Raw genomic sequence first — 26,074 nt, forward strand, 5'->3', positions numbered from 1 at the left:
TTTAAAGTATCTATATTCCACACAGACATTGTCCCTAATCATCCTAAACAGAAGAGATTAGATAAGAAAGACATAGGTTTCACCATGGCAGCTCCTATTACTTTATAAAAACTCATGGAAATAGGAAACCCAACAACTTTAAGAGTTACAAGAAAAGGGGACAAAACAAAGTATATTGCAAAGTGGTTTTAATACACAAGTCCACATTTTATATAACAATCTTTAAGTGTTTATTACCCCATTAACCCCTTAGCTGCTGAATCATTTCACACCCCTATGCTGAGCTGTTTTTGAGATTTTAAATGCTGCTCACAACTTATCACTACTGTTGTTCATTTGTCATAAGTAACTCATACAAACTATATGTTGTTTTTTTAAACAAAGTAATCATTTATAAAGAGAATTCTATTACAAAAAAAGTGAAACATAAGCATATTTTTATTACAATTTTAATAAACAAGGTTATAAACAATACAGTACAAGTTTTCTATAGTTTAGGATCTACAATTGTATTAGGTAACCGGTCTAACATAACAGAAACAGAGAATATTTTGTGTTTTTATATAGAAATTGGCAATTGAGACTCAAAAGTAAAGTGTCCCCCAGAAAACCACAGCAAGGAAGGTTAAAAGCCTCAAATTCGCCCACAAATTTCAGCCACACACTGGACAAAGGGGGAAATAGACTGATCTTTATTGAGAACCCACTTAAAGTGATGCTAAACCTTTATAAAGTCAGATTCGACATATAAGCGTTATTTTAGATGGAGTTTAAGTCATCAGATGTAATGAAGATTAGCTATAACTTACTTTTTAATATAGATATGAAATACAAATACCCTGTGCTCCGCCGCCCATTTTATAAGTAAATTTTTCTGTGTGATAAAGGTTTGAATTGTCGTCCAATCAGGGGTAGGGGCAAATATTTTTTTTGAGGGTCGAGGTACTTGTGCAGGGGGGGGGGGTGTAGAAAGGTCATGAGAAGAGGGCTTAGAAGGGGCAGATTTAGACTTTTTACCCTTCCCATACACCACAGACTACACGTCCTGAGGTGCTGCCCCACCATCAGGGGCAACTTTACCTGGAGGAAGGGTACCCAGGGCTATGGCCAAGTTGATCCCTGAGGGCCCATGATCAGAAGGAAGGACAGGGACAAAAACAGGTCCCACATTGACCCCCTGGCGCTGCAATGGTTCAGATGTCTGCACTTGTGAGGGACCAGGTGCTCCCTCTGGCACTCCCCCCCAAAGGAGGAGAGTCCTTCCCGCCGTCTCACCCTGCCAGATGCTCTCGATATTGTGGAGAGCCTTTGGGCAATTTTGGTAGGAATGCCCCAGGGTGAGACAGAGGTTACACATGATCCTCACACATAAGGCTTTAGTGTGACCAATGTCCCCACACAAGGAGCACCTAGGGGTGTCTCAGACGATGCTCAGGTGTTTCACAGAGCCGCATCCGTGATAGGCCTTGGGTTGACCTGCGTAGAAGAAAGCCCTCAGAAAGAACCTGTTAGGAATGTGCTTCACCGTACCTCCCTCCCGTTGGAGCTTGACCTGGAGCTTCCACTCACCATTTCAGATCTAGTCCTCGTCCAGGGCCTTCACGGGGTATCCCAAGATGTCGGCATAATGCTGAATAACCGCCAAGATATCCCCAATGGGATGCTCTCGTTCCAGCAAAGAATAGTGAGTTTTTTTATGTCAGGCACCGATATCTGGAGCGCCGACACCGAGACCAGGGGGACCCAACATCTTGTTTGAGCTGGTCAAACCTCTCCCCAAAAAAAAAATCTAAGCATGGGGCATTTACAAAGGAGATGTCGAACATGGGTGCGGCTGGCAGTTGTATAAGGGCAAAATTTCCCTGATGTTGAACCCCTTGTCCTTCAACATCTGTACAACCACCCTTCTGTCCTCTTTTTCCAGGCCATGAATATCTATCCTGACCACATTCCTCCGTTTAAAGGGACTGGGTGTCTGGTACAGGAAGAGAAAGATAAGTGGTAGGGGCAAGGGTAGAAGGGAGTGGCCCTGGAAGAGGAGGGGCCAGGAATAGCCAAAGGGGGGCCAGGAGGGGCCCTGACAGTAGATAGAGCAGGAGGTGCCATAGGAGGGGTCCTGACTGAAGCAGAGGGGCCAACATTGTTTGCGAAAAGGCCCTGCAGGTTTGGATGGCCCAGCAACCTTAGAATCCGGAGGGGGGAGGATTACCAGAGGGACTATGGGGGGGCAAAGGGACAGTAAAGGGACCGGGGATCACTACCTGAGGGGAGGGGGAGGTGACAGGGGCATTCTCAGGAAGGACCTTGATGTTGGGGGAGCGGTGTCTGCAGGGGGCCTTTCCCTAACTGTTCTATCACTAGGGGGGGGCTAGTCCCACCCATGGGGGCACCAGTGTTAAGGGGCCTACTTGGATCTGGCATGGGGGCAGGGGTCTCAATATTCCTAGCTACCCCTGATGAGATAAGGGCCCCCTTACCAGTCTCCACAGCAGTCCCACTGAGTCCCTGAACAGGTGGTGTCTCCCCCATGGGTATGACACTTGGACATGCCCCCTGGTCCAGACAGGCATCCCTCTGACCTTCGGCCTCTTGGCAGGCCCCCCTCCAGCTCTCCTGGGCTAATGGGTGATATACCGCCACCCAACTCCGGACCCTTGTTCCCCCCAAATGCCGGCACAGCTGCTGGGGCCCGCGTCTGCCGTGACTTCCGGTTTTGCGGCCGCAACCAGAATTTCTGCTGCCGCAAAAGGAAGTGGAGCACCTGTTACTGGAAGTGAGGCGACGTTGCCCGCAAACTCCTCTCCTGCTCCTAGAATCATAATAGGCCTAGTCTCTGTCAAGGAAGCACCTCCTTTGGCCCTCTCCAGCATCCCCTTGGATTGTAGAAGCTCTTTTGTCTTATATATCCAGGCAGTTCCTCTGCCTCTAATGATAATAACTGTATGTCTCCAACAGGCTTAGTGGGGGAGGGAGGTTTGAGTGAAAAGATGGGGAAATTCTTCTCGCCCCTCCATTCCTCTTCGGAGGAGGAGGTGCCCCTGTTAGTAGTTTGGGTTTTCCTCAGCACGTTTTTAAGGTGCTTCTTCGCCACCTCTTTCCTCGCTGCCTCTAGTGGCACTTTCAATGGCCCCCTCTGCGCACTATACATATGTGAATATCTAGTGTGCAGAGAGGACAAGGCCCTGTTTTTGGTTTTAAGACTCTCTTTGGCTTTTTGTATCTCCTCTGTAATCCATATTTCTGTTTGCAAAACGGGTTGTTTTATCCTTTGTCAAGTGGAAACTGCCACAGAGTAAGATTTAACAGGGGCAGGAGTGGGGGGAAGGCAAGGCCCCTCGGCGGTGACATGTAGAGGAGGAGTTAGGTGTTCTCGAGGGTGCTTGCATATAGCAATATATTCAAACCGTTAGCTCACAGACAAACTGACTTATGAAGTGGGCGGCGGAGCGCGGGTATTTTAATTTTATATATATGTTAAAAAGAAATTTATAGCACATCTTCATTACATCTGATGTATTAAACTCCATCTAAAATATCACTAACATTCCTGATCTGATTTTATAAAGGGGAGAGTTTACCATCACTTTAAATACAGTAAACGGTTTACCTAAATGGGAGGTGAAATTAACTCAAGGGCTTAATCAGATCCTGCTGACCTCCTGGCTTAGCCGGGTAACACTAGAACAAAGGGTTAACGAAATCAGATTAACTTAATTACATTATAATCAAACAGGACGGAATAGCAAACACCAACAATAGTTCTAACACTAATTGCATTACACAGTCTCTGGACTCAGAACGGACTGGAATTGCAGGGTTAACTCAGGTAACTTCTGTTATAATGCCGCCTACAACAGAGGGGGTACATGGCCCAAACTGACTGTGGAAAGGAGCAAAATAGTACCATGCAGTAAACTGATGCTGACGGAATTGCCGTTACATATATGTATATATATTATTAGATTTCAGCACAATGCATGTTATGCAACCATGAAGTCTATCCTAATCCAGACAAGAGCTTTTGGAAGCCTCTTCCACTTTTGATGTTAACCTAGGGGCTCACCCTGTACACCTATAAACCTGGTCAATTTAAATTCCAATTAGGGAAACAATGTCACCTCAGTGATCACCTGACTGAAATGCCAGAAACAGAACCTAAATTTCAAAGAAGGTTTTCTTATCATATAAATAAGGGCCTTTTGGAATATTTACGTAATTTTCATTTGCACATGGGGGTTCCCTTCAATGAACCGCTACCCCAATAAATGCACATTTTATTTACAAAAAGTGATCACTTAGCTATATATTATATATACACAAGGAGCCTGGATTCCCTTTGAATAAAAAACACATTGGGCCACTTCCCAACTGCTTGAGGTGCAGACCAGGACCTCAAAAAGTGCACCCCCCAGAGGACAACATGCCATTATCATCAGCACTCTAGACATTGTTTGGATGACAACTCTTTGTTGGCCTCTGAGCTTTAGAGGTTAAGCTCCGAATTTCTTTAATATGAACTTTCTGATGATTTATAAGAGTTGATCGGTGAGTAAAACATTTCCCACATTTAGAACACGAAAAATCTTTCTCCCCTGTATGAATTTTCATATGATTATTAAGAGCTGGTTTCAAGGTGAAACATTTTCCACATTCAGAACATGAAAATGCTTTCTCCCCCGTATGACTTATATGATGCCTAATGAGATGTGATTTCAGAGTAAAACATTTCCCACATTCCGAACACAAAAATTCTCTCTCCCCTGTATGGATTTTCTGATGCCTAATAAGAGATGATTTCCTAGTAAAACATTTTCCACATACAGGACATAAAAATCCTCTCTCTCTTGTATGGATTTTCTGATGTGCAAGAAGATGGGATTTTAGAGGAAAAGATTTCTCACAGTCAGAACATGAAAATGTTTTCTCTCCTGTATGAATTTTCTGATGCCTAATAAGAGATGACTTCACAGTAAAACATTTCCCACATTCAGAACATATATTTCCCAGTTGGCGTCTTTGATTTTGAAGAAAACGTAAAGAAGAATCTGCACTGAAGTTTGTGAATTCACCTGTTAATAAAAAAACACAATGGGGATGTTATTTATTAATGACATCATTATTTTACATTGAGAACATTTTGACTGTTCTGAATTAGTATCTACTACAAGGGGAGGGGACTGGCTATGACCCTACGCCTATCCCAGGCAACATGCTAAAATTAACCCCTTAATGACCACAGCACTTTTCCATTTTCTGACCGTTTGGGACCAAGGCTACTTTTACATTTCTGCGGTGTTTGTGTTTAGCTGTAAATTAACTCTTACTCGTTTACTGTACCCACACATTATATACCGTTTTTCTCGCCATTAAATGGACTTTCTAAAGATACCATTATTTACATCATATCTTATAATTTACTATAAAAAAATGATAAAATATGAGAAAAAAAATGAAAAAAACACACTTTTTCTAACTTTGACCCCCAAAATCTTTTACACATCTACACTCACCAAAAACACCTATGCTAAATAGTTTAAAAAGTTTGTCCTGAGTTTAGAAATACCCAATGTTTACATGTTATTTGCAAGTTATAGGGCAATAAATACAAGTAGCACTTTGCAATTTCCAAACCACTTTTTTTCAAAATTAGCGCTAGTTACATTGGGACACTGATATCTTTCAGGAATCACTGAATAACCCTTGACATGTATATATTTTTTTTAGAAAACATCCCAAAGTATTGATCTAGGCCCATTTTGATATATTTCATGCCACCATTTCACCGCCAAATGCGATCAAATAAACAAAATTGTTCACTTTTTCACATTTTTTTTCACAAACTTTAGGTTTCTCACTGAAATTATTTACAAACAACTTGTGCAATTATGGCACAAATGGTTGTAAATGCTTCTATGGGATCCCCTTTGTTCAGAAATAGCAGACATATGGTTTTGGCGATGCTTTTTGGTAATTAGAAGACCGCTAAATGCCACTGCGCACCACATGTGTATTATGCCCAGCAGTGAAGGGGTTAATTGGGGAGCATATAGGGAGCTTGTAGCGTTAATTTTAGCTTTAGTGTAGTGTAGTAGACCACCCAAAGTATTGATCTAGGCCCATTTTGGTATATTTCATGCCACCATTTCACCACCAAATGCAATCAAATAAACGTCCGTAATACCCAGTAGCTACAGAACAAGGCTTTTTTCCACACTCCCTAACTAGTGTTTACAGAACCGTCCTGCTGGAGCTGTCTGTGTAACGTGCTTTGTGCAGTACTATGTGCAAAGTCAGAAACGATGCAGATATACACAGAAGCAGCTAAACTCAGCAGCTTTTTATCCCTTGTATCCGTTCTAACTGCAAGAATTCTACTTCTCTTCCCCCCTCCCGGTTACCACAGTTCTCCACGGTCTCTGCACAACCTAATTAAATGCTGTGGTAAACTGGAGGGGGGGGGGGGTAGTGGAATTCCTGCATAGTTAGAAAGGACAGAAGAGAAAATATGATGCAGAGTTTAGCTGCTTCTGTGTATATCTGAATATCCCAGAATATGTATTATAATAATACATTAAATGAAGAAGAGAATTAGTGGATAATGAGTATTGCAAATGGTATTTTAACAAAAAGTTGCATAAGAAAAACTTTTGAGTGATACAAACATCTTTTGATTGTTGTAAAGAGGGTGGGGTCTAATTAAACTAGACACATTGGTGTTGGAGTGTTAAGACAAGCTAAGTACAGCAACTGCTTCTGGTTCTGTGATACAAATAACTTAAATTATGCTTACCAGATCATTTTCTTTTCTTCTGATGGGGAAAGACCACAGCTGCATTCATTACTTTTGGGAAATACAGAACCTGACCACCAGGAGGAGGCAAAGACACCCCAGCCAAATGCTTAAATACCTCCCCCAGTTCCCTCATCCCCCAGTCATTCTGCAGAGGGAACAAGGAACAGTAGGAGAAATATCAGGGTGAAAAAGGTGCCAGAAGAACAAATAAAATATAAGGCCGCCCCATAGAATCAAAAAACAACAAACTTGTAAAGTCTGGAAAAAGAATGTAAGGAGGACCAGGTAGCCGACTTACAAATCTGATCCATAGAGGCCTCAGTCTTGAAGGCCCAAGAGGAAACCACTGCTCCCGTAGAATGAGCCATAATCCTCAGAGGAGGCTTATGTCCTGCTGTCTCAATGCTAAACGGAGGACACTCCTTAGCCAAAAAGATAAGGAAGTCGAAGAGGCTCTCTGACCCCCACGCCTCCCGGAAAAGAGAACAAACAGAGAAAGAAGTTTGTCTAAATTCCTTTGTGGCCTGAAGATAGGACTTTAAGGCACAAACCACATCCAGAAAAAGTGAGAAGATTTTGGTGCGCAAGTCTTACCCCTGCATAAACACTACTCTGTTCCCAAAATACAGTGTAGAAAAAGGTTCAATGATAAAAGACGTGTAAATGCGCTGTACAGCACGGGGATAATTAGAAATAGAATGGCATACTATGTATGAATATATATTAAACCTTTCTGAGAGTACTAAAAAATATTGGATTATATCCTGTAGATAAAGAGTCGCATACTATGTATGAATAAATGGATTATACCAACCCCTAATTGGAGTTAAAAAATCAAAATGCTTCGTATCTATAGTATAAATAGAAGCTGAATTGAAAAGTGGTCGTAAGTGGTTAGACTAACACGGTTTGCTATTAAGACTATTCACGGTATTTAAAGAACTATAACGTTCAATCACGATACTTAAAGAACTGGGCTAAAAAGGAGAAAAAAAGTCATATAACAGTTATAACAAGCAGGAATGAAAGCTTGTTCCCTGCAAACTTAATTATCTTTTAATTTGGATTCGGAAAGATACCAAAGTTTTTTTTCCCAATGGTGGAATATACATACAAGGTTTATTAAATTCAAACGCACAGTTTTAAAGGAATTTTTCAAAGACTTTTTAATATTTTAATATCTACAGTGACCGGTCACCACAGAATCTGATTCATATTTTTTATATATGTTTTTAGACTTTATGTCATTCAAATAAATTGTGTTATTACAGTTGATAAGTTGCTTCCATTTTTAGTTTATATATGTGTTTCAATTGAATGCACCAAGGTATATATTTTTCCAGTTTTATATTAGGGATAGTGCAATAATTGTATTCATACATAGTATGCAAATTCTTTATCTATTGATATAACGGAGCACTGTTTTTCAATCTAGCTTAGGGACAATGCAAAAATTATATTCATACATAGTATGCAAATTCTTTATCTATTGATATAACGTACGACCACTTTTCAATTCAGCTTCTATTTATACTATAGATACGAAGCATTTTGATTTTTTAACTCCAATTAGGGGTTGGTATAATCCATTTATTCATACATAGTATGCGACTCTTTATCTACAGGATATAATCCAATATTTTTTAGTACTCTCATAAAGGTTTAATATATATTCATACATAGTATGCCATTCTATTTCTAATTATCCCCGTGCTGTACAGCGCATTTACACGTCTTTTATCACAAACCACATCCAGATTATGTTGAAAACGTTCCTTCAACGGAGTAGGACATAAAAAAGGAACCACAATCTCTCGATTGCTGTTGCAAATTGACACAACCTTAGTAAGAAAACCTAACTTGGTTCGTAGAACAGCCTTATCAGCATGGAAAGCCAGATAAGGAGGGACACATTGCAAGGTAGCAATCACAGATACTCTGCACGCAGAAGCAATAGCCCGTAGAAAAGGAACCTTCCAAGACAATAATTTAATGTCTACTTCATGCATAGGCTCCAACGGAGCCCGTGCAAAGCTTAAAGAACAAGATTTAAACTCCAAGGGGGAGCAATAGATCTAAACACAGGTCTGATCCTAGAAGAGCCTTAACAAAATGACTGCACATCAGGAAGCTCAGCGAACCTCTTGTGAAGTAACACAGACAGGGCAGAAATCTGTCCCCTCATGGAACTTGCAGAAAAGCCCTTCTCCAGTTCATCCTGGAGAACAGAATAAGTAGGTCCTCCACAACTTATGATAGATGCGACGATCAACCAGCTTACGAGCTTGAATGAGAGTAAAAATAACTCTCTCAGAAAACCCTCTCTTGGATAGGACTAAGCTTTCAATCGCCACGCAGTCAGCCTCAGATAATCTAGACATAGATGAACAAAGAGACCTTGGTCAGCAGATCCCTGCAACAAGATAACTTCCACGGAGGAGATAACGACATCCCCACTAGTCCGAGAACGATATCCTTCGCAGCCAAGACGGAGCAATCAGTATCACTGACGCCTGCTTGATTTGAGCCACTACACTAGGAAGTGGTGTTAATGGCCGGAAAAGATCAATTAGATTGAACCTTCAAGACACCGCTAATGCATCTGTTAGCTCCGCCTGAGGATCCCTGTACCTCGACCCATATCTGGGTAGCTTGGTATTGAGATGTCATAAGATCCACCTCTTGCAAATCTCCGCAAACACTCGGGATGGAGAGACCATTCCCCTGGATCAAAGGATTGTCTGCTGAGGAAATCCGCTTCCCAGTTGTCCACACCCGGAATGTGAATAGCTGACAGCGAACAAATGTGGGTCTCCGCCCACTCCAGAATCCGAGATACTTCCCTCATAGCTAGGGAGCTTCTCGTTCCCCCATGATGGTTGATGTAAGCCACCAAGGATATATTCTATATATATATCTGATTGGAATCTGAAAACTGGGACAAACCCAGCAGAGGCCAAGACTTCAGAGCATTGTATATTGCCCGAAGATCCAAAATGCAATCGGGAAGGAGCTTTTCCTCCTGAGTCCATAGACCCTGTGCCTTCCTGGCACCCCAAACAGCTCCCCATCCTAACAGACTCGCAAACATAGTTACAATCACCCAGGATGGTCTTCAGACAGACGTCCCTTTGGACAAGTGATCCGGACAAAAACACCAAGAGAGCGATTTTCTCGATCAGTTATCCAGAGAAATCTGTTGAGACAGATCCAAGTGATCGCCTTTCCAATGCTTCAGCATGCGCAGTTGCAACAGTCTGAGGTGAAACCTGGCAAAGGAAATGATGTCCAAGCTGGACACCATGAGACCAATCACCTCCACACACCGAGCCACAGATGGCTTTAAGGAGGTCTTGAGGGCAAGACATGTTAAAGCTATCTTGCAACATCTCTGGTCTGTTAGAAATATTCTCATGTCTATGGAGTCTATTATAGTACCCGGGAATTCTACCCTGGTATTGATACAAGAGAACTCTCTTTATTTATCTTCCAGTCATGGGATCGAAGAAGACAGAGGAGAGATTCCAAATAAACCACTCTTTGAAAAATTTCTTGGAGCCGTAGCTAGACCAAACAGAAGATCAATAAACTGGAAGTGCTTTTCCAGGAACGAAAACCGTAAGAACTGGAAGTGGTCCTTGACGATTGGTACATGAAGGGAACATCCTTCAGATCTATTGTGTTCATGAACTGCTCTTCTCGAATGAGGGGAAGAATGGACCTATTGTCTCCCTCTTGAAAGAGGGGATATTTAAAAACCTGTTTAAGCACTTTAGGTCCAAATCGGACTGAAAGTTCCCTCCTTCCTTGGGACCACAAAAAGGTTTGAGTAGTATCCCAAACCTCTCACTGCGATAGGCACCGGGACAATAACTCCTAAGAGGACAGATCCTCTTCAGATTCATAGACTTGAAAGCTATCTTGTAACCCTAAGCTATGACCTCCAGGACCCATGGATCCTGCACATCCCTGAGCCAAGCGACTAAAAAGAGTGACAGACCGCCCCCTACATGATCCAGAAAAGAACCGTGGATCACACATTCATGCCGACATAGACTCGGCGGGCTTCTTGCTCTGCTTGGATTTATCCCAGGACTGAGCCGGCTTCCAAGAGCTCTTGTTTTGCTCTGGTCTAGCAGAGGACTGCTGACATGGGCTTTATCAGAATGAAAAGAACGACTATAGTCTTGAAAAAAAGGCCTGTTAACAGGCCAAAACGCGTCAACATACTACTGGTAAGCATATTTCTAATACCCTAATAAGGTGTTCAATCAGCTCTGCACTATTGTACCTTTTCGTTTTTTCACAGAAATATTGGGAATTTTTTCACCAACAAGATGGGATTCCACTACTAAGATTACACTAATCTCCATTTGACTTTTCATCTCTTCAAATTCCATTATTTTTATTTTAATTTTTGTGTCATCCAGCACTGATATATTTTTTTGGGATCACCTGTTTTCTACATTTTTGGGGGGATCACCTGTTTTCTACATTTTTGTGATTTTTACTTAATGTTATTCACGTTTTTCTTTTTCTTTTTTTTTGTATTTTTTCTACATCATCACATGACTATTTGGAATGATCTAATTGCATTTGGAATTATTCACTTCATTTTTTTGATACACTTATCATTTGTGCACAGGATTCTCACAACTATCTGCATAGACTAATTCTTCCTAGTGGACACTACATTTGGGATTTTTATATATATGTACTGTCCTCCAATGAGACTTTATTTATTACACAACGAGACTTCACCATATTTGTACTATATATGATGCCCACATTATAGGCACATTGTTAGGAACATATCAGACAAGAACAACATATATATATTTTCTTTGTCTTCAACTAAATTATACCAGCTTTTATTTCTTGATTTTATTGTTTTTATGGTATGTTTATTTTTACTCATATGTATGATATTCATGGATTCATAACTTTTTAACTTCTAGTGATTTAAGCTGTATTATTGTCTGTATTAAACTATTTGAACTTATTCACCTCAACCTTAGGCGCTCACTTCATCCACACACATCATTGTATTCAACAAGGTCTACTAGGAGACCCATTGAAGAGAGCAGCAGGTGCACCCATCGGCGCTAGGTCTACCTCCACTTAGATATACTAGTTCATATTCTCTTGCGGTAGGAGGCAGCCTTGCCCCCTGTGACCGTGGAGATAATTGAGTCCAGGCCTGGACCAAACAAAATCATTCCCTGAAAGGGGAGGGAAAGAAGTCTAGACTTAGAAGTCGTATCCGCAGACCATGACTTCAGCCAGAGCCCGATGGGCCTGAACAGAAAAAGCTGAAGCCGTAGCATTCAGACGAATAATCTGCATATTAGCATCACAGATAAAAGAATTAGCAACCTCAAGGCCTTAATTCTTTTCTGAAGAACGTCGAGGGGTCCCTCCCCCTTGATTAAATCCTGTAAGGAGTTGCACCAATAGGTAACTGCTCCAGCAACGGCGGCAACAGCCGCTGCCGGTTGAAAAACAAATATCCCATATGTTGAAACATCTTTCTTAAAAGAATTTTCATCTTTTATCCATGGGCTCCTAAAACGAAGAGCTATCCTCAGGCGGGATAGTAGTACGTTTAGCAAGGGCTTCAGATAGCGCCATCCCCTATCGGGATGGAACCTCACAATTCCATAGAGAGTCCAGGACCGGGAACAATTTGTTAAAGGGAGAACAGGGGGAAAAAAGGAATCCAATCCTGTCCCATTCATTCTTAATAATGTTCGCTATCTAACAGGAGCAGGGAAGGATAAGGCACCACCCTGTCCTCAAACTCTATCCAGTTTAGGAATCATAGGTTCATCAGGAAATTTGGCCTCTGGAACCTCTGAATTTGCCAAAAACTTCCTTTAGAAGAAAGCGCAAATTCCTAAAACTAAAGTCTGGTTCCTCCACAGCTGGAGGTTTAGAGGCAGCAGACTCTGACCCAGAATGTTTACACTCTGAAGTCTCAGAAAGAAGTCCTGAAAGACAAAAAAAAGAGAGGCACTCTTGGTGCAGTAAGTTCTATGCAAACACTAATGACAGAACGATGGTGATCATATACTCACAAAAGACATTGCACATCCAGTGCAATATTGGACAAGCCAAAGCTTCAGAGCCGTTCGGCTGACTCTCCAAGGCTGTGTACGCTGTAACCAAAGCGAGGCTCCCAACAACCAGCTGCTTCCGATATCAAGTCCCAATACGGGACGGATAAAAGTATTAAACACTTTATTTAAAACAATTAAAATTGTTGCTTAGCAACGCGTTTCTCGGCTGAGTGCCATTTCATCAGGCTATATGTTTGTAATGATACCTTGCTCTATTTGTACCCCCTGTGACATTAAGGAATTCACACAACTCCCATAATGACCCATACATTATATCCAATCACATGAAACAATGGTGACACACCTCTTAGGATTACAAATCAGTGTTTAGCAGCGGCGAACATGATCACCGTTATACATGCTCCCTATAAACAACATACTAACAGTTCATAACAATGCTAATAATCATATATACATCATAATAATGCAAAATATCTAAAAAATATATATATAACAAATGTTATACAAAACATATGTTCTAATACACATTATACTTTAAAAAGATTGCAGATTGTACTACGATAAGCAATCTATAATTTATAAGAGTGTGCTAAGCATTAACGATTTGAGGCAATTCATAATAACATCCAATGTTTACAAATGGTAAACTTAAAAATATATATAATAAAAAACTTGGAGGTAAATTCATAAATTGCTTTACATAAAAATAATAATAATATTAAAATCTGACAATGCGCAATATTTCTCAATCTTTATAATACACTATCTACATATCTTTAATTTATAACCTTCATCAATACCATACTGATAACATAGATAAATATAATGATATTTTGATCTAAACATAATATACATGCTTCATACTAAAAAATAATAATAATTAAACTAAACGCTAATTTACTGGTGTGTACAGTTATATCGGACACTGCCTTATATGACTATAAAGTGCTCAACTAACATACTATAAGTGTAAATAATGATAACTATACCATACTAATTAATGTATCAGTGACTAGACTAAAGTGTAATATAATATCAGTAACTATACTACAGTGTGATTGGTTAACAGTAGTGATATAAATTCTGTTTCGTGAAGTGCTAACCTCTTTGTCTCGAAGGTGTAGGAAAATGTGATGATCTGTTGACTAAATGTGTTGATACCTAAGTCTGGAATAAACTGAAATAACCAAATATGTTTCATGTCGTGTGCCTAAAGGATATATCATAAATGAACCTAAAACCTAAAGAGTGATTGATCAAGTGAACTGTTGTTGGGTGTATAAGTTATAAGATGTATATGGTGAACAATACAAATGTATCTCTTGGAACGTGCATGTATGTGATATAAATACAGTGTAACCTATGTGATTAATACATCTGTGGTAAACTACAATAATAGTAAGCTAAGCGAAAAAGATATTACAAGACAAATCTTATTATTCCCTCCTGAAGGATGATCCCACCTCTGATTATCTAAAGATATTAACTGGCCTTGTCAATTTTGCTCATCAAGAAGGGATAGACTCTAAGAAAGAGAAAGAGTTTTTGATTCCCTGTGAACCTAGCTGTGCCTTCTACTATCATCTCCCCAAGATCCATAAGGATGCAGTGAATCCTCCGGGGAGACCGATAGTGGCGGGCATAGGTAGCTTAACCGAAAATGCCTCAGCATATGTTGACTATTTCCTCCAGAAGTATGTGGTCAACTTGGATTCTCATATTAGGGATTCCTCAGATTTATTGATGAAACTTAATCTATTACAGGTACCCACAGGTTCAATGTGGATTACATGCGATGTACAAGCCTTGTACTCTAATATTCCCCATAATTTGGGAGTGGAAGCCATAGCCAAATTTTTGAGGATGATTGGTAAATACCTCCACTCCAAAAACAATTCATTTAGGATATATCCTTTAGGCACACGACATGAAACATATTTGGTTATTTCAGTTTATTCCAGATTTAGGTATCAACACATTTAGTCAACAGATCATCACATTTTCCTACACCTTCGAGACAAAGAGGTTAGCACTTCACGAAACAGAATTTATATCACTAGTGTTAACCAATCACACTGTAGTATAGTTACTGATATTATATTACACTTTGTCTAGTCACTGATACATTAATTAGTATGGTATAGTTATCATTATTTACACTTATAGTATGTTAGTTGAGCACTTTATAGTCATATAAGGCAGTGTCCGATATAAATGTACACACCAGTAAATTAGCGTTTAGTTTAGTTTAATTATTATTATTTTTTAGTATGAAGCATGTATATTATGTTTAGATCAAATTATCATTATATTTGATTAGACTTCCTGTTAGGGGGTGGAGACTACTGGCCGCATGTTGCAAGTTGGCGTGCTGGTTGACTATTACCATTCTATCCCCCCTCTCTCTGCTCTATAACCCCAGATTCTGGTGGTTTTGTGGGGCCACGGCAAGGCCGTCGTGCCAGAGAAAGAAAGCCAAAGAGGCCAGCTTGGCCAGCAGCGTGGCCGCATCCCTGTTTTTAAACTGTTGAATGTTCCTATCCACAGTATATATCCGCACAGTAAAAGAAGAATCTCTGTGATATATCTAAGCATTGGAACCGCTACAAAGTGAAACTAAATACTGACGCCCTTATAGAGGGGCTTGCTGCCGAAGGTGAGAGCCGGTCAGATCAAGACAGCGAGCACTGCATTACCTCAATTCTGTTGGTGCCTGGGATTCCTGTGCAGCGGGTTGAGTGTCACAGCCTGGTCTGGAGACACATTCCCGTGAGAGCCGCCTGTGTGCGGCAGAAGGATCTGCAACTGACATCCCCTGGTAAAGTCCCGGAAGAGCTTTGAGCGCCTGTATGTCAGAAGTGTGCCCCGGCGTCCGAGCTGGTTCTGTGTGGTGCTCAGGCTAAGCGGCAGGTGTATCTGAGGTCCCTTTCCGACAGAGGCGTTGCTAGCAAGAAGTCAAATTCTTCTCGTTGAAGGCATTATGAACGTATACTTTGGAAATCGCAAGTATACTTGATAACCCTTATATTCTACTCTGAAAAGAAAGCTATTTTTCCTTTGTGGGCTGGTAAAATTTGCTAAAAGCGTTAAAAACCACCCATGAGAATGACTGGGTAGAAATTATCCACCTGAATGGATTGACATTTAGTTAATCATTTTGGCGTAATTTGATGGAAGATTCATCTAGGGTGGAATACATCTCTTCTATCTGGCCCTGTTGTATAGTAAAGTTAATTGAATGACTTTTTTTTTTGTTTTTGTTTTTTCCCTCTTTATACAGAAAAAGTGGTTGTTTTTTTTTCTTTTGTTGTTTGCCTTGAATACAAATAAGTCTGATATGTATTTTATTGCCCTGATGTGCTGGACTTATGCCATATCATTTATGTGAATTAAGTATGAAAAACATAAGTGGGTTAAGCATATATTGTTGCTTTATCAGCAAAGTGTAAATCTGAACAAATGTTTAAAAAGTGTGATTATAGTCTCTTAAAAGCTATGAGTGTTATCAGCTTGACATTACAGGGAATTTTTTATTTTTTTGGGGTATATAGTTAAAGTATATAAACTGGTGAAACTATTTCCTTAGAGATTTGTACTAGACAAAATATTGGAGTTAAGGACTGTGTTACAAGTGTTGCCGCTTGGCTATTCTTGGTGTTTTTTGTTTTTGTTTATTGCTATTGTTTTTTTCTCTCCTAAATAGGGTATAAGCTGGTTTTTATCAGTAAATCAAAATAGTTTTCCTGTTACACATTTAAGCGTCCTAGCATACACCAAACACATTTAATTTTACACGCTAGGAAATCTTTCTTATTCACATATATCTACACTTAAGATAAAAGTCAGTCTATTAATTGACTTAGACACTATTTAAAGGTTTTTTTTTTTGTTTTTTTTTGGACTGTGTTACAAGTGTTGCCGCTTGGCTATTCTTGGTGGGGGTTTTTTTTATTTTTGTTTATTGCCATTGTTTTTTCTCTCCTAAATAGGGTATAAGCTGGTTTTTATCAGTAAACTAAAATAGTTTTCCTCTTACACATTTAAGCGTCCTAGCATACACCAAACACATTTAATTTTACACGCTAGGGAATTTTTCTTATTCACATATATCTACACTTAAGATAAAAGTCAGTTTATTAATTGACAGACACTATTTAAAACTTTTTTCTTTTTTTTTCCACATTACAATTTATGTTTTAGTTTTTCACTGATTTAAGTGTGTTCACTTTATTTTTTTTTATTATTTCTTCATTCTATCAATAGAAAAATTTATTACTCAAGCAAGTTCCAGTTCCCCAAAAATGCCGGCAAAATCTAAAGATAAAAAAAACAAGACGGCAGATAATACTGTTGATAATACATCAGATGCAGTTCCCTTAGTCGTAGACACTCAGGCCTTAATAGGTCAATTGTCGGCTATTTTTTCACCGCAATTTGACTCCATTAAAAAAGAGCTAGGAGTTATCTCTGCCGACATTGCAACACTCACTTCATAAATTAAGCATTTCTCAATTAGATTAGTTGAAGCTGAAGAAAGGATCTCGGTATTAGAGGATCAGACAAACACACAGCAAGTAACTTTACAAAAACATGAGGATAAATTGAACAATATGCAATTGCGCCTGGAGGATCTAGAGGATCGCTCCAGGCGCAATAACATTAGAGTTATTGGCCTTCCGGAGCTTCCGGAGTTTGAGGATCTCATGACATTTGCTTCCACGACCCTGCCACAGGCCCTGGGCATGCCAGCACATTTATTACCTTTAATAGTGGAGAGGGCGCATAGAACTGGCACCAGAAGGAATGTGGGTAATGGGTCAATTAGACCAAGAATGATTATCTTCAGGCTCCTGAAGTTCCAGAACAAAATAGAGTTATTGAATCTTTTTAAGAAAAGAAAAAATGAGCCGGTGATATTCGGTAACAACAAGACCTTGTTGTTTCAGGATTTCTCTAGCGAGACCTCTGCCAGAAGGAAGGCCATGGCTCCATACTGTACACAGTTAATAAATAAAGTTAAAAATGCATGGTTGATGTACCCGACTAGGATTGTAATAGAAGACAAAGGCAGTAGACAAGTATTTAATGGAGTAACAGAGGTTACTGAATTTTTAAAAACTGTGGGATAACAATGAAATGTATATAGTATATTCTCAGTGTTGTATTACTGATTTTGATGTTTAGAATTATGGTTCCTTTTTGGACTAATTGTCCCCCGGTTTGGTATTTTAGTTTTTTTTTGTTTTTTTCCCTAAGACAAAATATGGAAGGATTGTTAGATGATAAATAAGAATGTCAGGAAGTATTAGGATGTTGTCCTGGAATGTGGGGGGGATATCATCCCCAGTGAAACGTAAATTAGTGATTAAAACTTTGGTTAAGCTGCAATCCGATTTAGTTTTCCTTCAGGAAACACATCTAAATGAGATAGAAGCAGCTAAATTAAAGATTAACTGGGTTGGAGAAGTAATTTCTACCAAAGGTCTAAATAAAAAGTGTGGAGTGGTAGTATTATTGCATAAAAACTAGATTATAAAATAATCAAGATAGATATTGATAGTCAAGCTAGATATATCTTACTTCAAATAGTAGTCAAAAATACAAATTTTGTAATCTGCAACGTATATGCACCTAACAGATTATCATTAGAATTTTGGGAAAAAATCCAAAATAAAGTATTTCCGTATAAAAACCAAAATTTAGTTATATGTGGAGACTTTAATATGACATTAGATCCATCTTTAGATCGGTTCTCACAAAGAAATATAGTCAGTAACAGATACAGTGCAAAATATTTTAAGAAATTCTGTAATAAATTAAAATTGACGGACATTTGGCGGATCCAAAATCCTGACAGTCTAAGATATACATGTGAATCTCGAGCGCATAGAACATTCTCCAGGATTGATCTGTTTCTGGTTTCTGAACCACTTTCCATATGGCAAGGAAAGCCCGATATTGGAGAGATCCTGATATCGGACCATGCAATCATTTCATTAACTTTTTTTTTAATGAATAAGGGTAATTCTCAGAACTCGGTATTTTTTTTCCCTCGTTCTCTATGTTCTGAGCCTAGATTTCGATCATGGTTACAAGCAAAATGGCAAGAATATGGGATGAATAATGCGGAATATAGAAATAAAATTGATTTTTTGGGAAGCTGCTAAAGCTGTGCTTAGGGGAGAGATTGTCGCCTATTTAAATGTTCGTGCGAAAAAGATCAAAGCTAGGGAAGTTGCATTGGCAACAAGTGTACAGAAGGCGTATATACAGGTACAGCGGGACCCCTCACAGCAAAATTGGGCTAATTATATTGCTATCAGAAAAGAACGAGATCTCCATTTGAAACAAAAAATTTTAGCTGAGGAAATTAGATTAAACCGATATTATAGGGGATTCCATGGGCGATCAGCGAAATATCTAGCTAGTCTCACCAAATGCAGAAAGAAATTTTTTTTTATACCGGTTATTAAAGATAATGAGATTAGACACTTTGAAACCGTGAAAATTTGTGAAATCTTTGCTTCTTACTATCAGAATCTATATTCTACAGTAGAGATAAATACTGATAACCAAGATATATTCTGGTCAAAAATAGTGACTCCAAAAATTTCAGCTGAGGATTTGAATATGTTAAATGAACCTATAACTAGAGAAGAAATTGGTAATGCCATTGATAAATTGAAATGCAATAAAGCGTCCAGCCCAGATGGATTTCCATCTGAGTTTTATAAGTGCTTAAATGAAGACTTAGTACCAGTACTGGAGATTCTTTTTAATAAGTACTACACAGAAGGTACGCCGATTTCATCTTATTTTTCAAGGGCTAATATTTCTCTCATATATAAAGATGCAGAGGACCCAGCATCATATAGACCGATATCGGTCTTAAATTCTGACAAGATTTTAACCGCTATTTTAGCCAACAGACTTGCTTTTTGTCTACAGAAACTCATTCATCCAGACCTGACTGGGTTCATGATCAATATAAACTCTAGCAAGAACATACGCAAATTAACAACTTTTTTGGATTACGCATGGAATCATGAACAGTTAAATAGAAGATATGACATGGCGGTTCTAACATTAGACGCAGTTAAAGCGTTTGATTCCATAGTGTGGGGGCACTTATTCTTATCATGAGGAAAATTCGGTATTAAAGGGAATTTTGCACAATGCATTCATAGAATATATTCAAAACCTATATCACATATAGTGGTAAATGGGATTATCTCCCCTAAGATTATACTTCAGCGTGGTACACGGCAAGGTTGCCCACTATCACCTTTATTGTTTAACATAGCGTTAGAACCACTTGCGATCCAGGTAAGAAAGTATTTAACTGGGATCTCATTAGGTTCGTCCCGTTTGAATATATTATTATATGCGGATGATATTTTATTTTTTTTAGAGAATTTACAGCAATCTATCCCAATTTTGATCCAGTTGTTGGAAGAGTTTAGCTCATTTTCAGGTTATAGAGTAAATACTGGGAAAAGCGAATTGATGATCGTGGGTAAATCACCTTCCAGGTTTTCTATTAAAGCTTTTAAGGAGGTGGAGACTATTAAATATCAGGGGCTCGTATTACATAAAAATCCTAAATATTGGTATTCTGACAATTATATTTCTCTATTTCAAAAAATTAAAGTAGATTTCCAATTATGGACCTCTTTTTCTTTATCTTTAACGGCAAGAGTTAATCTGGTTAAAACCATTATTTTTCCACGGTTGCTTTACCCACTACAAAATTTACCGTTACTTTTACGTAATAGCGATTTAAGAAAATTGTGTTCTTATTTTTCGAAATTTATATGGTTGAATAAAAAACCTCGCATCTCATTAACTAGATTAACGCAGAAATCAGGGGCAGCTGGGTTATCACTTCCAGATATTAGATTATATAATATTGCTTCATTATTAAAAATTGCAATTGATTGGCTGGCCAAAACAAACATATATTCTACTTTTGAAGAAGAATCTTTTTTGATACATCCTTTTGCGTTGGCAGCTATAATACATTGTAAACCTCGACAGTTACCTTCTAATGTTTTTTCAATGATTACATTCAAAAATATAGTTTTTGCATGGCATAAATTCTGTAGAATATTAGAGTTAGATTTTACTTTTCAGAATTCCTCCCTATTCAGGGTAATCCACTTTTTTCTCCAGGTATTAACCAGAGGTCTTTTAAGCTATGGGTAGAAAATGGTTGAAACCGGGTTTGCCAAATATTAGGCTCGGATGACTTAGTATTACAAGGGGAAACTTTGCCTTATTTAACCTACCTAGATCTGACTTATTTGCATTTTTTCAGATTCGACATTTTATCTCTGCACAAAAATTGATGTTTCCTCTGCCTATTGCGTGGTCCGATGTCAGGACTCTTTTACAAAGATTTATTGCGGGTACAACATCAATTTCACTAATGTATGATATTATGCTGTCAAAACAAACTCAAGGTTTTTTGGATAAGATTTGTAATTTTTGGATTCCGTTAATCCCGGATATAGATCAGGATAGAGTTAGGCAGAGCTTTAATAGTCTAGATAAGTGCCAAATTCCTTCAAGCTGGAAGGAAGCGCATAAGAAACTGATAAATAATTTTTATTTACATCCAGCTAAACTTGCTAGATGTTATCAGGTTAGATCCGCAAACTGTCCAAGAGGTCTATACCTGAACGCTGATCTATTTCATATGTTCTGGGCCTGTCCTAAAATAAGTCAGCTATGGCTAAAAATTACATACTGGTTCAATATTGTCCATAATCTATCTATATCCCTCAAGTTCCAAGATATTGTCTTATTATTTAAGACCTCCAGTAATCAAGATAGTTTCTGGGTATACCCATTAAATATTACAATATTAGTTGTAAGACAGTGTATACTAAAAAGTTGGAAAGCGAGAAGAGCTCCCCCTCTCTCAGTAGTTACTCAGATGATACAAGAACAGATCATTTTTTAATCTTACCATCTTCAGGACCCGTCAGAAAAAAGAATCAAGAAATTTTTACGTGGGTGGTATTCTATTATTAAGACATATCCTCTAGCTATACAAAAACAGATGTTAGCACCCTTTCTATCTTCTATTAGTTTCACTGAGATGGTAGTATTAGAATTGTTCCCTCATACTTGGATTACGAATGCCACCGAGATACAAGCATAGTGGGTACGAGGACTGAATTATGAAGAAAGTATGTTATTCTTTTTTAAAGGGGAAAGAGGAAAGAAAAAGATAAGAAAATTCTTTTTTTTTTTTTTTCTTCAATATCTCCCCTTTTTTTTTTTCCCCATGGCCCCACGTAGCCAAGCGCTTCGAGGAGTCAACTATAAAAATTCTGACAAAAGATTATTACATGTTGTTTTTTGGATTTTGTTGTCTAGTATTGTTAAACTACTTGATTGTGACAAGCAATATAAATGACAACTTGGGAAGATCCTTGTATACTGTGTTTATTGTTATTAATTTTCTTTTGTTTCTGTTTTCGGCAATTAATAAAGAGATTTAAAAAAAAAAAAAAAAAAAAGAAGGAAAAATAAATAAATCATATTTATCTATGTTATCAGTATGGTATTGATGAAGGTTATAAATTAAAGATATGTAGATAGTGTATTATAAAGATTGAGAAATATTGCACATTGTCATATTTTAATATTATTATTATTTTTATGTAAAGCAATTTATGAATTTACCTCCAAGTTTTTTATTATATATATTTATAAGTTTACCATTTGTAAACATTGGATGTTATTATGAATTTTTTTTTTTTTCTTCAATATCTCCCCCTTTTTTTTTTTTCCCATGGCCCCACGTAGCCAAGCGCTTCGAGGAGTCAACTATAAAAATGCTGACAAAAGATTATTACATGTTGTTTTTTGGATTTTGTTGTCTAGTATTGTTAAACTACTTGATTGTGACAAGCAATATAAATGACAACTTGGGAAGATCCTTGTATACTGTGTTTATTGTTATTAATTTTCTTTTGTTTCTGTTTTCGGCAATTAATAAAGAGATTAAAAAAAAAAAAAAAAGAAGGAAAAAAATAATAATCATATTTATCTATGTTATCAGTATGGTATTGATGAAGGTTATAAATTAAAGATATGTAGATAGTGTATTATAAAGATTGAGAAATATTGCACATTGTCAGATTTTAATATTATTATTATTTTTATGTAAAGCAATTTATGAATTTACCTCCAAGTTTTTTATTATATATATTTATAAGTTTACCATTTGTAAACATTGGATGTTATTATGAATTGCCTCAAATCGTTAATGCTTAGCACACTCTTATAAATTATAGATTGCTTATTGTAGTACAATCTGCAATCTTTTTAAAGTATAATGTGTATTAAAACATACGTTTTGTATAACATTTGTTATATATATATATATATATATATATATATATATATTAGATATTTTGCATTATTATGATGTATATATGATTATTAGCATTGTTATGAACTGTTATTATGTTGTTTATAGGGAGCATATATAACGGTGATCATGTTCGCCGCTGCTAAACACTGATTTGTAATCCTAAGAGGTGTGTCACCATTGTTTCATGTGATTGGATATAATTTATACGTCATTATGGGAGGTGTGTGAATTCCTTAATGTTTGATTGGTCATAGGGGGTACAAATAGAGCAAGGTATCATTACAAACATATAGCCTGATGAAACGGCACTCAGCCGAGAAACGCGTTTCTAAGCAACAATTTTAATTGTTTTAAATAAAGTGTTTAATACTTTTATCCTTGCTCTGGACCTCGTATAGTTCTATACTCCTTTGCTGGGGTAATCCGCCTGGTTGGATTCACATCATTTGGAGCCATTCGTACACGAGTGGTTTTGTCGGCGTCCCGTATTGGGACTTGATATCGGAAGCAGCTGGTTGTTGGGAGCCTCGCTTTGGTTACAGCGTACACAGCCTTGGAGAGTCAGCCGAACGGCTCTGAAGCTTCGGCTTGTCCAATATTGCACTGGATGTGCAATGTCCTTTTTGAGTATATGATCACCATCGTTCTGTCATTAGTGTGCATAGAACTCGCTGCACCAAGAGCGCCTCTCGTTTTTTTTTGTCTTTCAGGACTTGTTTATTACTACCATCTTATTGGAGAGAGCTGCCCACTGTTGCCACACGTCTGACCATATATGTTTGGACTATTCTATTTATGGACAATCACAATTGTTGGTTAATATATGTATGGTTACTTTATGCTGAATTATCATCATAACAATAGCAATATATTAAGATACTGATTTATTTTAACATTTCAGATCATAATATCTAATATTGTATCAAATTAACAAGCTCGTGATTAGTTATATACTACCCTTTTCTGGCGCACCTCCTTATCAGACACACTCACTTGGTAAAGTTTGGTGTCTAGTAGTCTCAGAAAGAACTTCATCCTCGGATAACCGTGAGTTAAACCCAATAAATTATCTGATGTACTCTGGGAAGGAGTGCGATATGTAACCTTTTGCTTGCACTTGGCAGGGCGAGGTAAAGCATTAAAGGCTGCAGACACTGCCGTCTGAACGGCGCAGTAACGTCTGGAGAAAAAAGGCCCTCTCCAGATGGAGGATCAGCAATGCTATGGGAAACTGCATGTGTAGAAAGAGAAGAATGTAGGGTATGCACCTCACTGGACGACAACTCCTCAGAGGTGGACGGCTCAGTGGTATCAAACATGTTTGAAATTATCACATTACCAAGGCATATGGAACATAATTATTACATTATCAAGGCATATGGAACATAATTGAGAGGGCGGATCTAAGGCCTCCTCACAATATAAACAGGAATTACTCCTTAGGAATAGAGGGAGTGCCCTCTAAAGTAACAGAATCCTCCTAGTGCAATAACCGGAGAACTATAGAAAAACAGAATTTATGTTTACCTGATAAATTTCTTTCTCCAACGGTGTGTCCGGTCCACGGCGTCATCCTTACTTGTGGGATATTCTCTTCCCCAACAGGAAATGGCAAAGAGCCCAGCAAAGCTGGTCACATGATCCCTCCTAGGCTCCGCCTACCCCAGTCATTCGACCGACGTTAAGGAGGAATAATAGCATAGGAGAAACCATATGGTACCGTGGTGACTGTAGTTAAAGAAAATAAATTATCAGACCTGATTAAAAAACCAGGGCGGGCCGTGGACCGGACACACCGTTGGAGAAAGAAATTTATCAGGTAAACATAAATTCTGTTTTCTCCAACATAGGTGTGTCCGGTCCACGGCGTCATCCTTACTTGTGGGAACCAATACCAAAGCTTTAGGACACGGATGAAGGGAGGGAGCAAATCAGGTCACCTAAATGGAAGGCACCACGGCTTGCAAAACCTTTCTCCCAAAAATAGCCTCAGAAGAAGCAAAAGTATCAAACTTGTAAAATTTGGTAAAAGTGTGCAGTGAAGACCAAGTCGCTGCCCTACATATCTGATCCACAGAAGCCTCGTTCTTGAAGGCCCATGTGGAAGCCACAGCCCTAGTGGAATGAGCCGTGATTCTTTCGGGAGGCTGCCGTCCGGCAGTCTCGTAAGCCAATCTGATGATGCTTTTAATCCAAAAAGAGAGAGAGGTAGAAGTTGCTTTTTGACCTCTCCTTTTACCTGAATAAACAACAAACAGGGAAGATGTTTGTCTAAAATTTTTTGTAGCATCTAAATAGAATTTTAGAGCGCGAACAACATCCAAATTGTGCAACAAGCGTTCCTTCTTTGAAACTGGTTTCGGACACAGAGAAGGTACGATAATCTCCTGGTTAATGTTTTTGTTAGAAACAACTTTTGGAAGAAAACCAGGTTTAGTACGTAAAACCACCTTATCTGCATGGAACACCAGATAAGGAGGAGAACACTGCAGAGCAGATAATTCTGAAACTCTTCTAGCAGAAGAAATTGCAACTAAAAACAAAACTTTCCAAGATAATAACTTAATATCAACGGAATGTAAGGGTTCAAACGGAACCCCCTGAAGAACTGAAAGAACTAGATTGAGACTCCAAGGAGGAGTCAAAGGTTTGTAAACAGGCTTGATTCTAACCAGAGCCTGAACAAAGGCTTGAACATCTGGCACAGCTGCCAGTTTTTTGTGAAGTAACACCGACAAGGCAGAAATCTGTCCCTTCAGGGAACTTGCCGATAATCCTTTTTCCAATCCTTCTTGAAGGAAGGATAGAATCCTA

At 38.4% G+C, this 26,074-nt stretch overlaps 1 protein-coding gene across 1 annotated transcript in view; it reads right to left on the reverse strand.

Moving 5' to 3' along the window:
• Nucleotides 1–420: 420 nt before the first annotated feature.
• LOC128666685 (oocyte zinc finger protein XlCOF6.1-like) overlaps nucleotides 421–26,074 on the reverse strand; it is a 130,127-nt gene continuing 104,473 nt past the window's right edge. The window contains exon 6 of the mRNA XM_053721414.1: nucleotides 421–5,069. Coding sequence (XP_053577389.1) covers nucleotides 4,441–5,069 — 629 coding nt within the window. The 3' untranslated portion in view covers nucleotides 421–4,440. The remainder of the gene's footprint in view (nucleotides 5,070–26,074) is intronic.

The sequence above is a fragment of the Bombina bombina genome, chromosome 7 (genome assembly GCF_027579735.1).
Source record: "Bombina bombina isolate aBomBom1 chromosome 7, aBomBom1.pri, whole genome shotgun sequence".
Classification (NCBI taxonomy): Eukaryota; Metazoa; Chordata; class Amphibia; order Anura; family Bombinatoridae; genus Bombina; species Bombina bombina.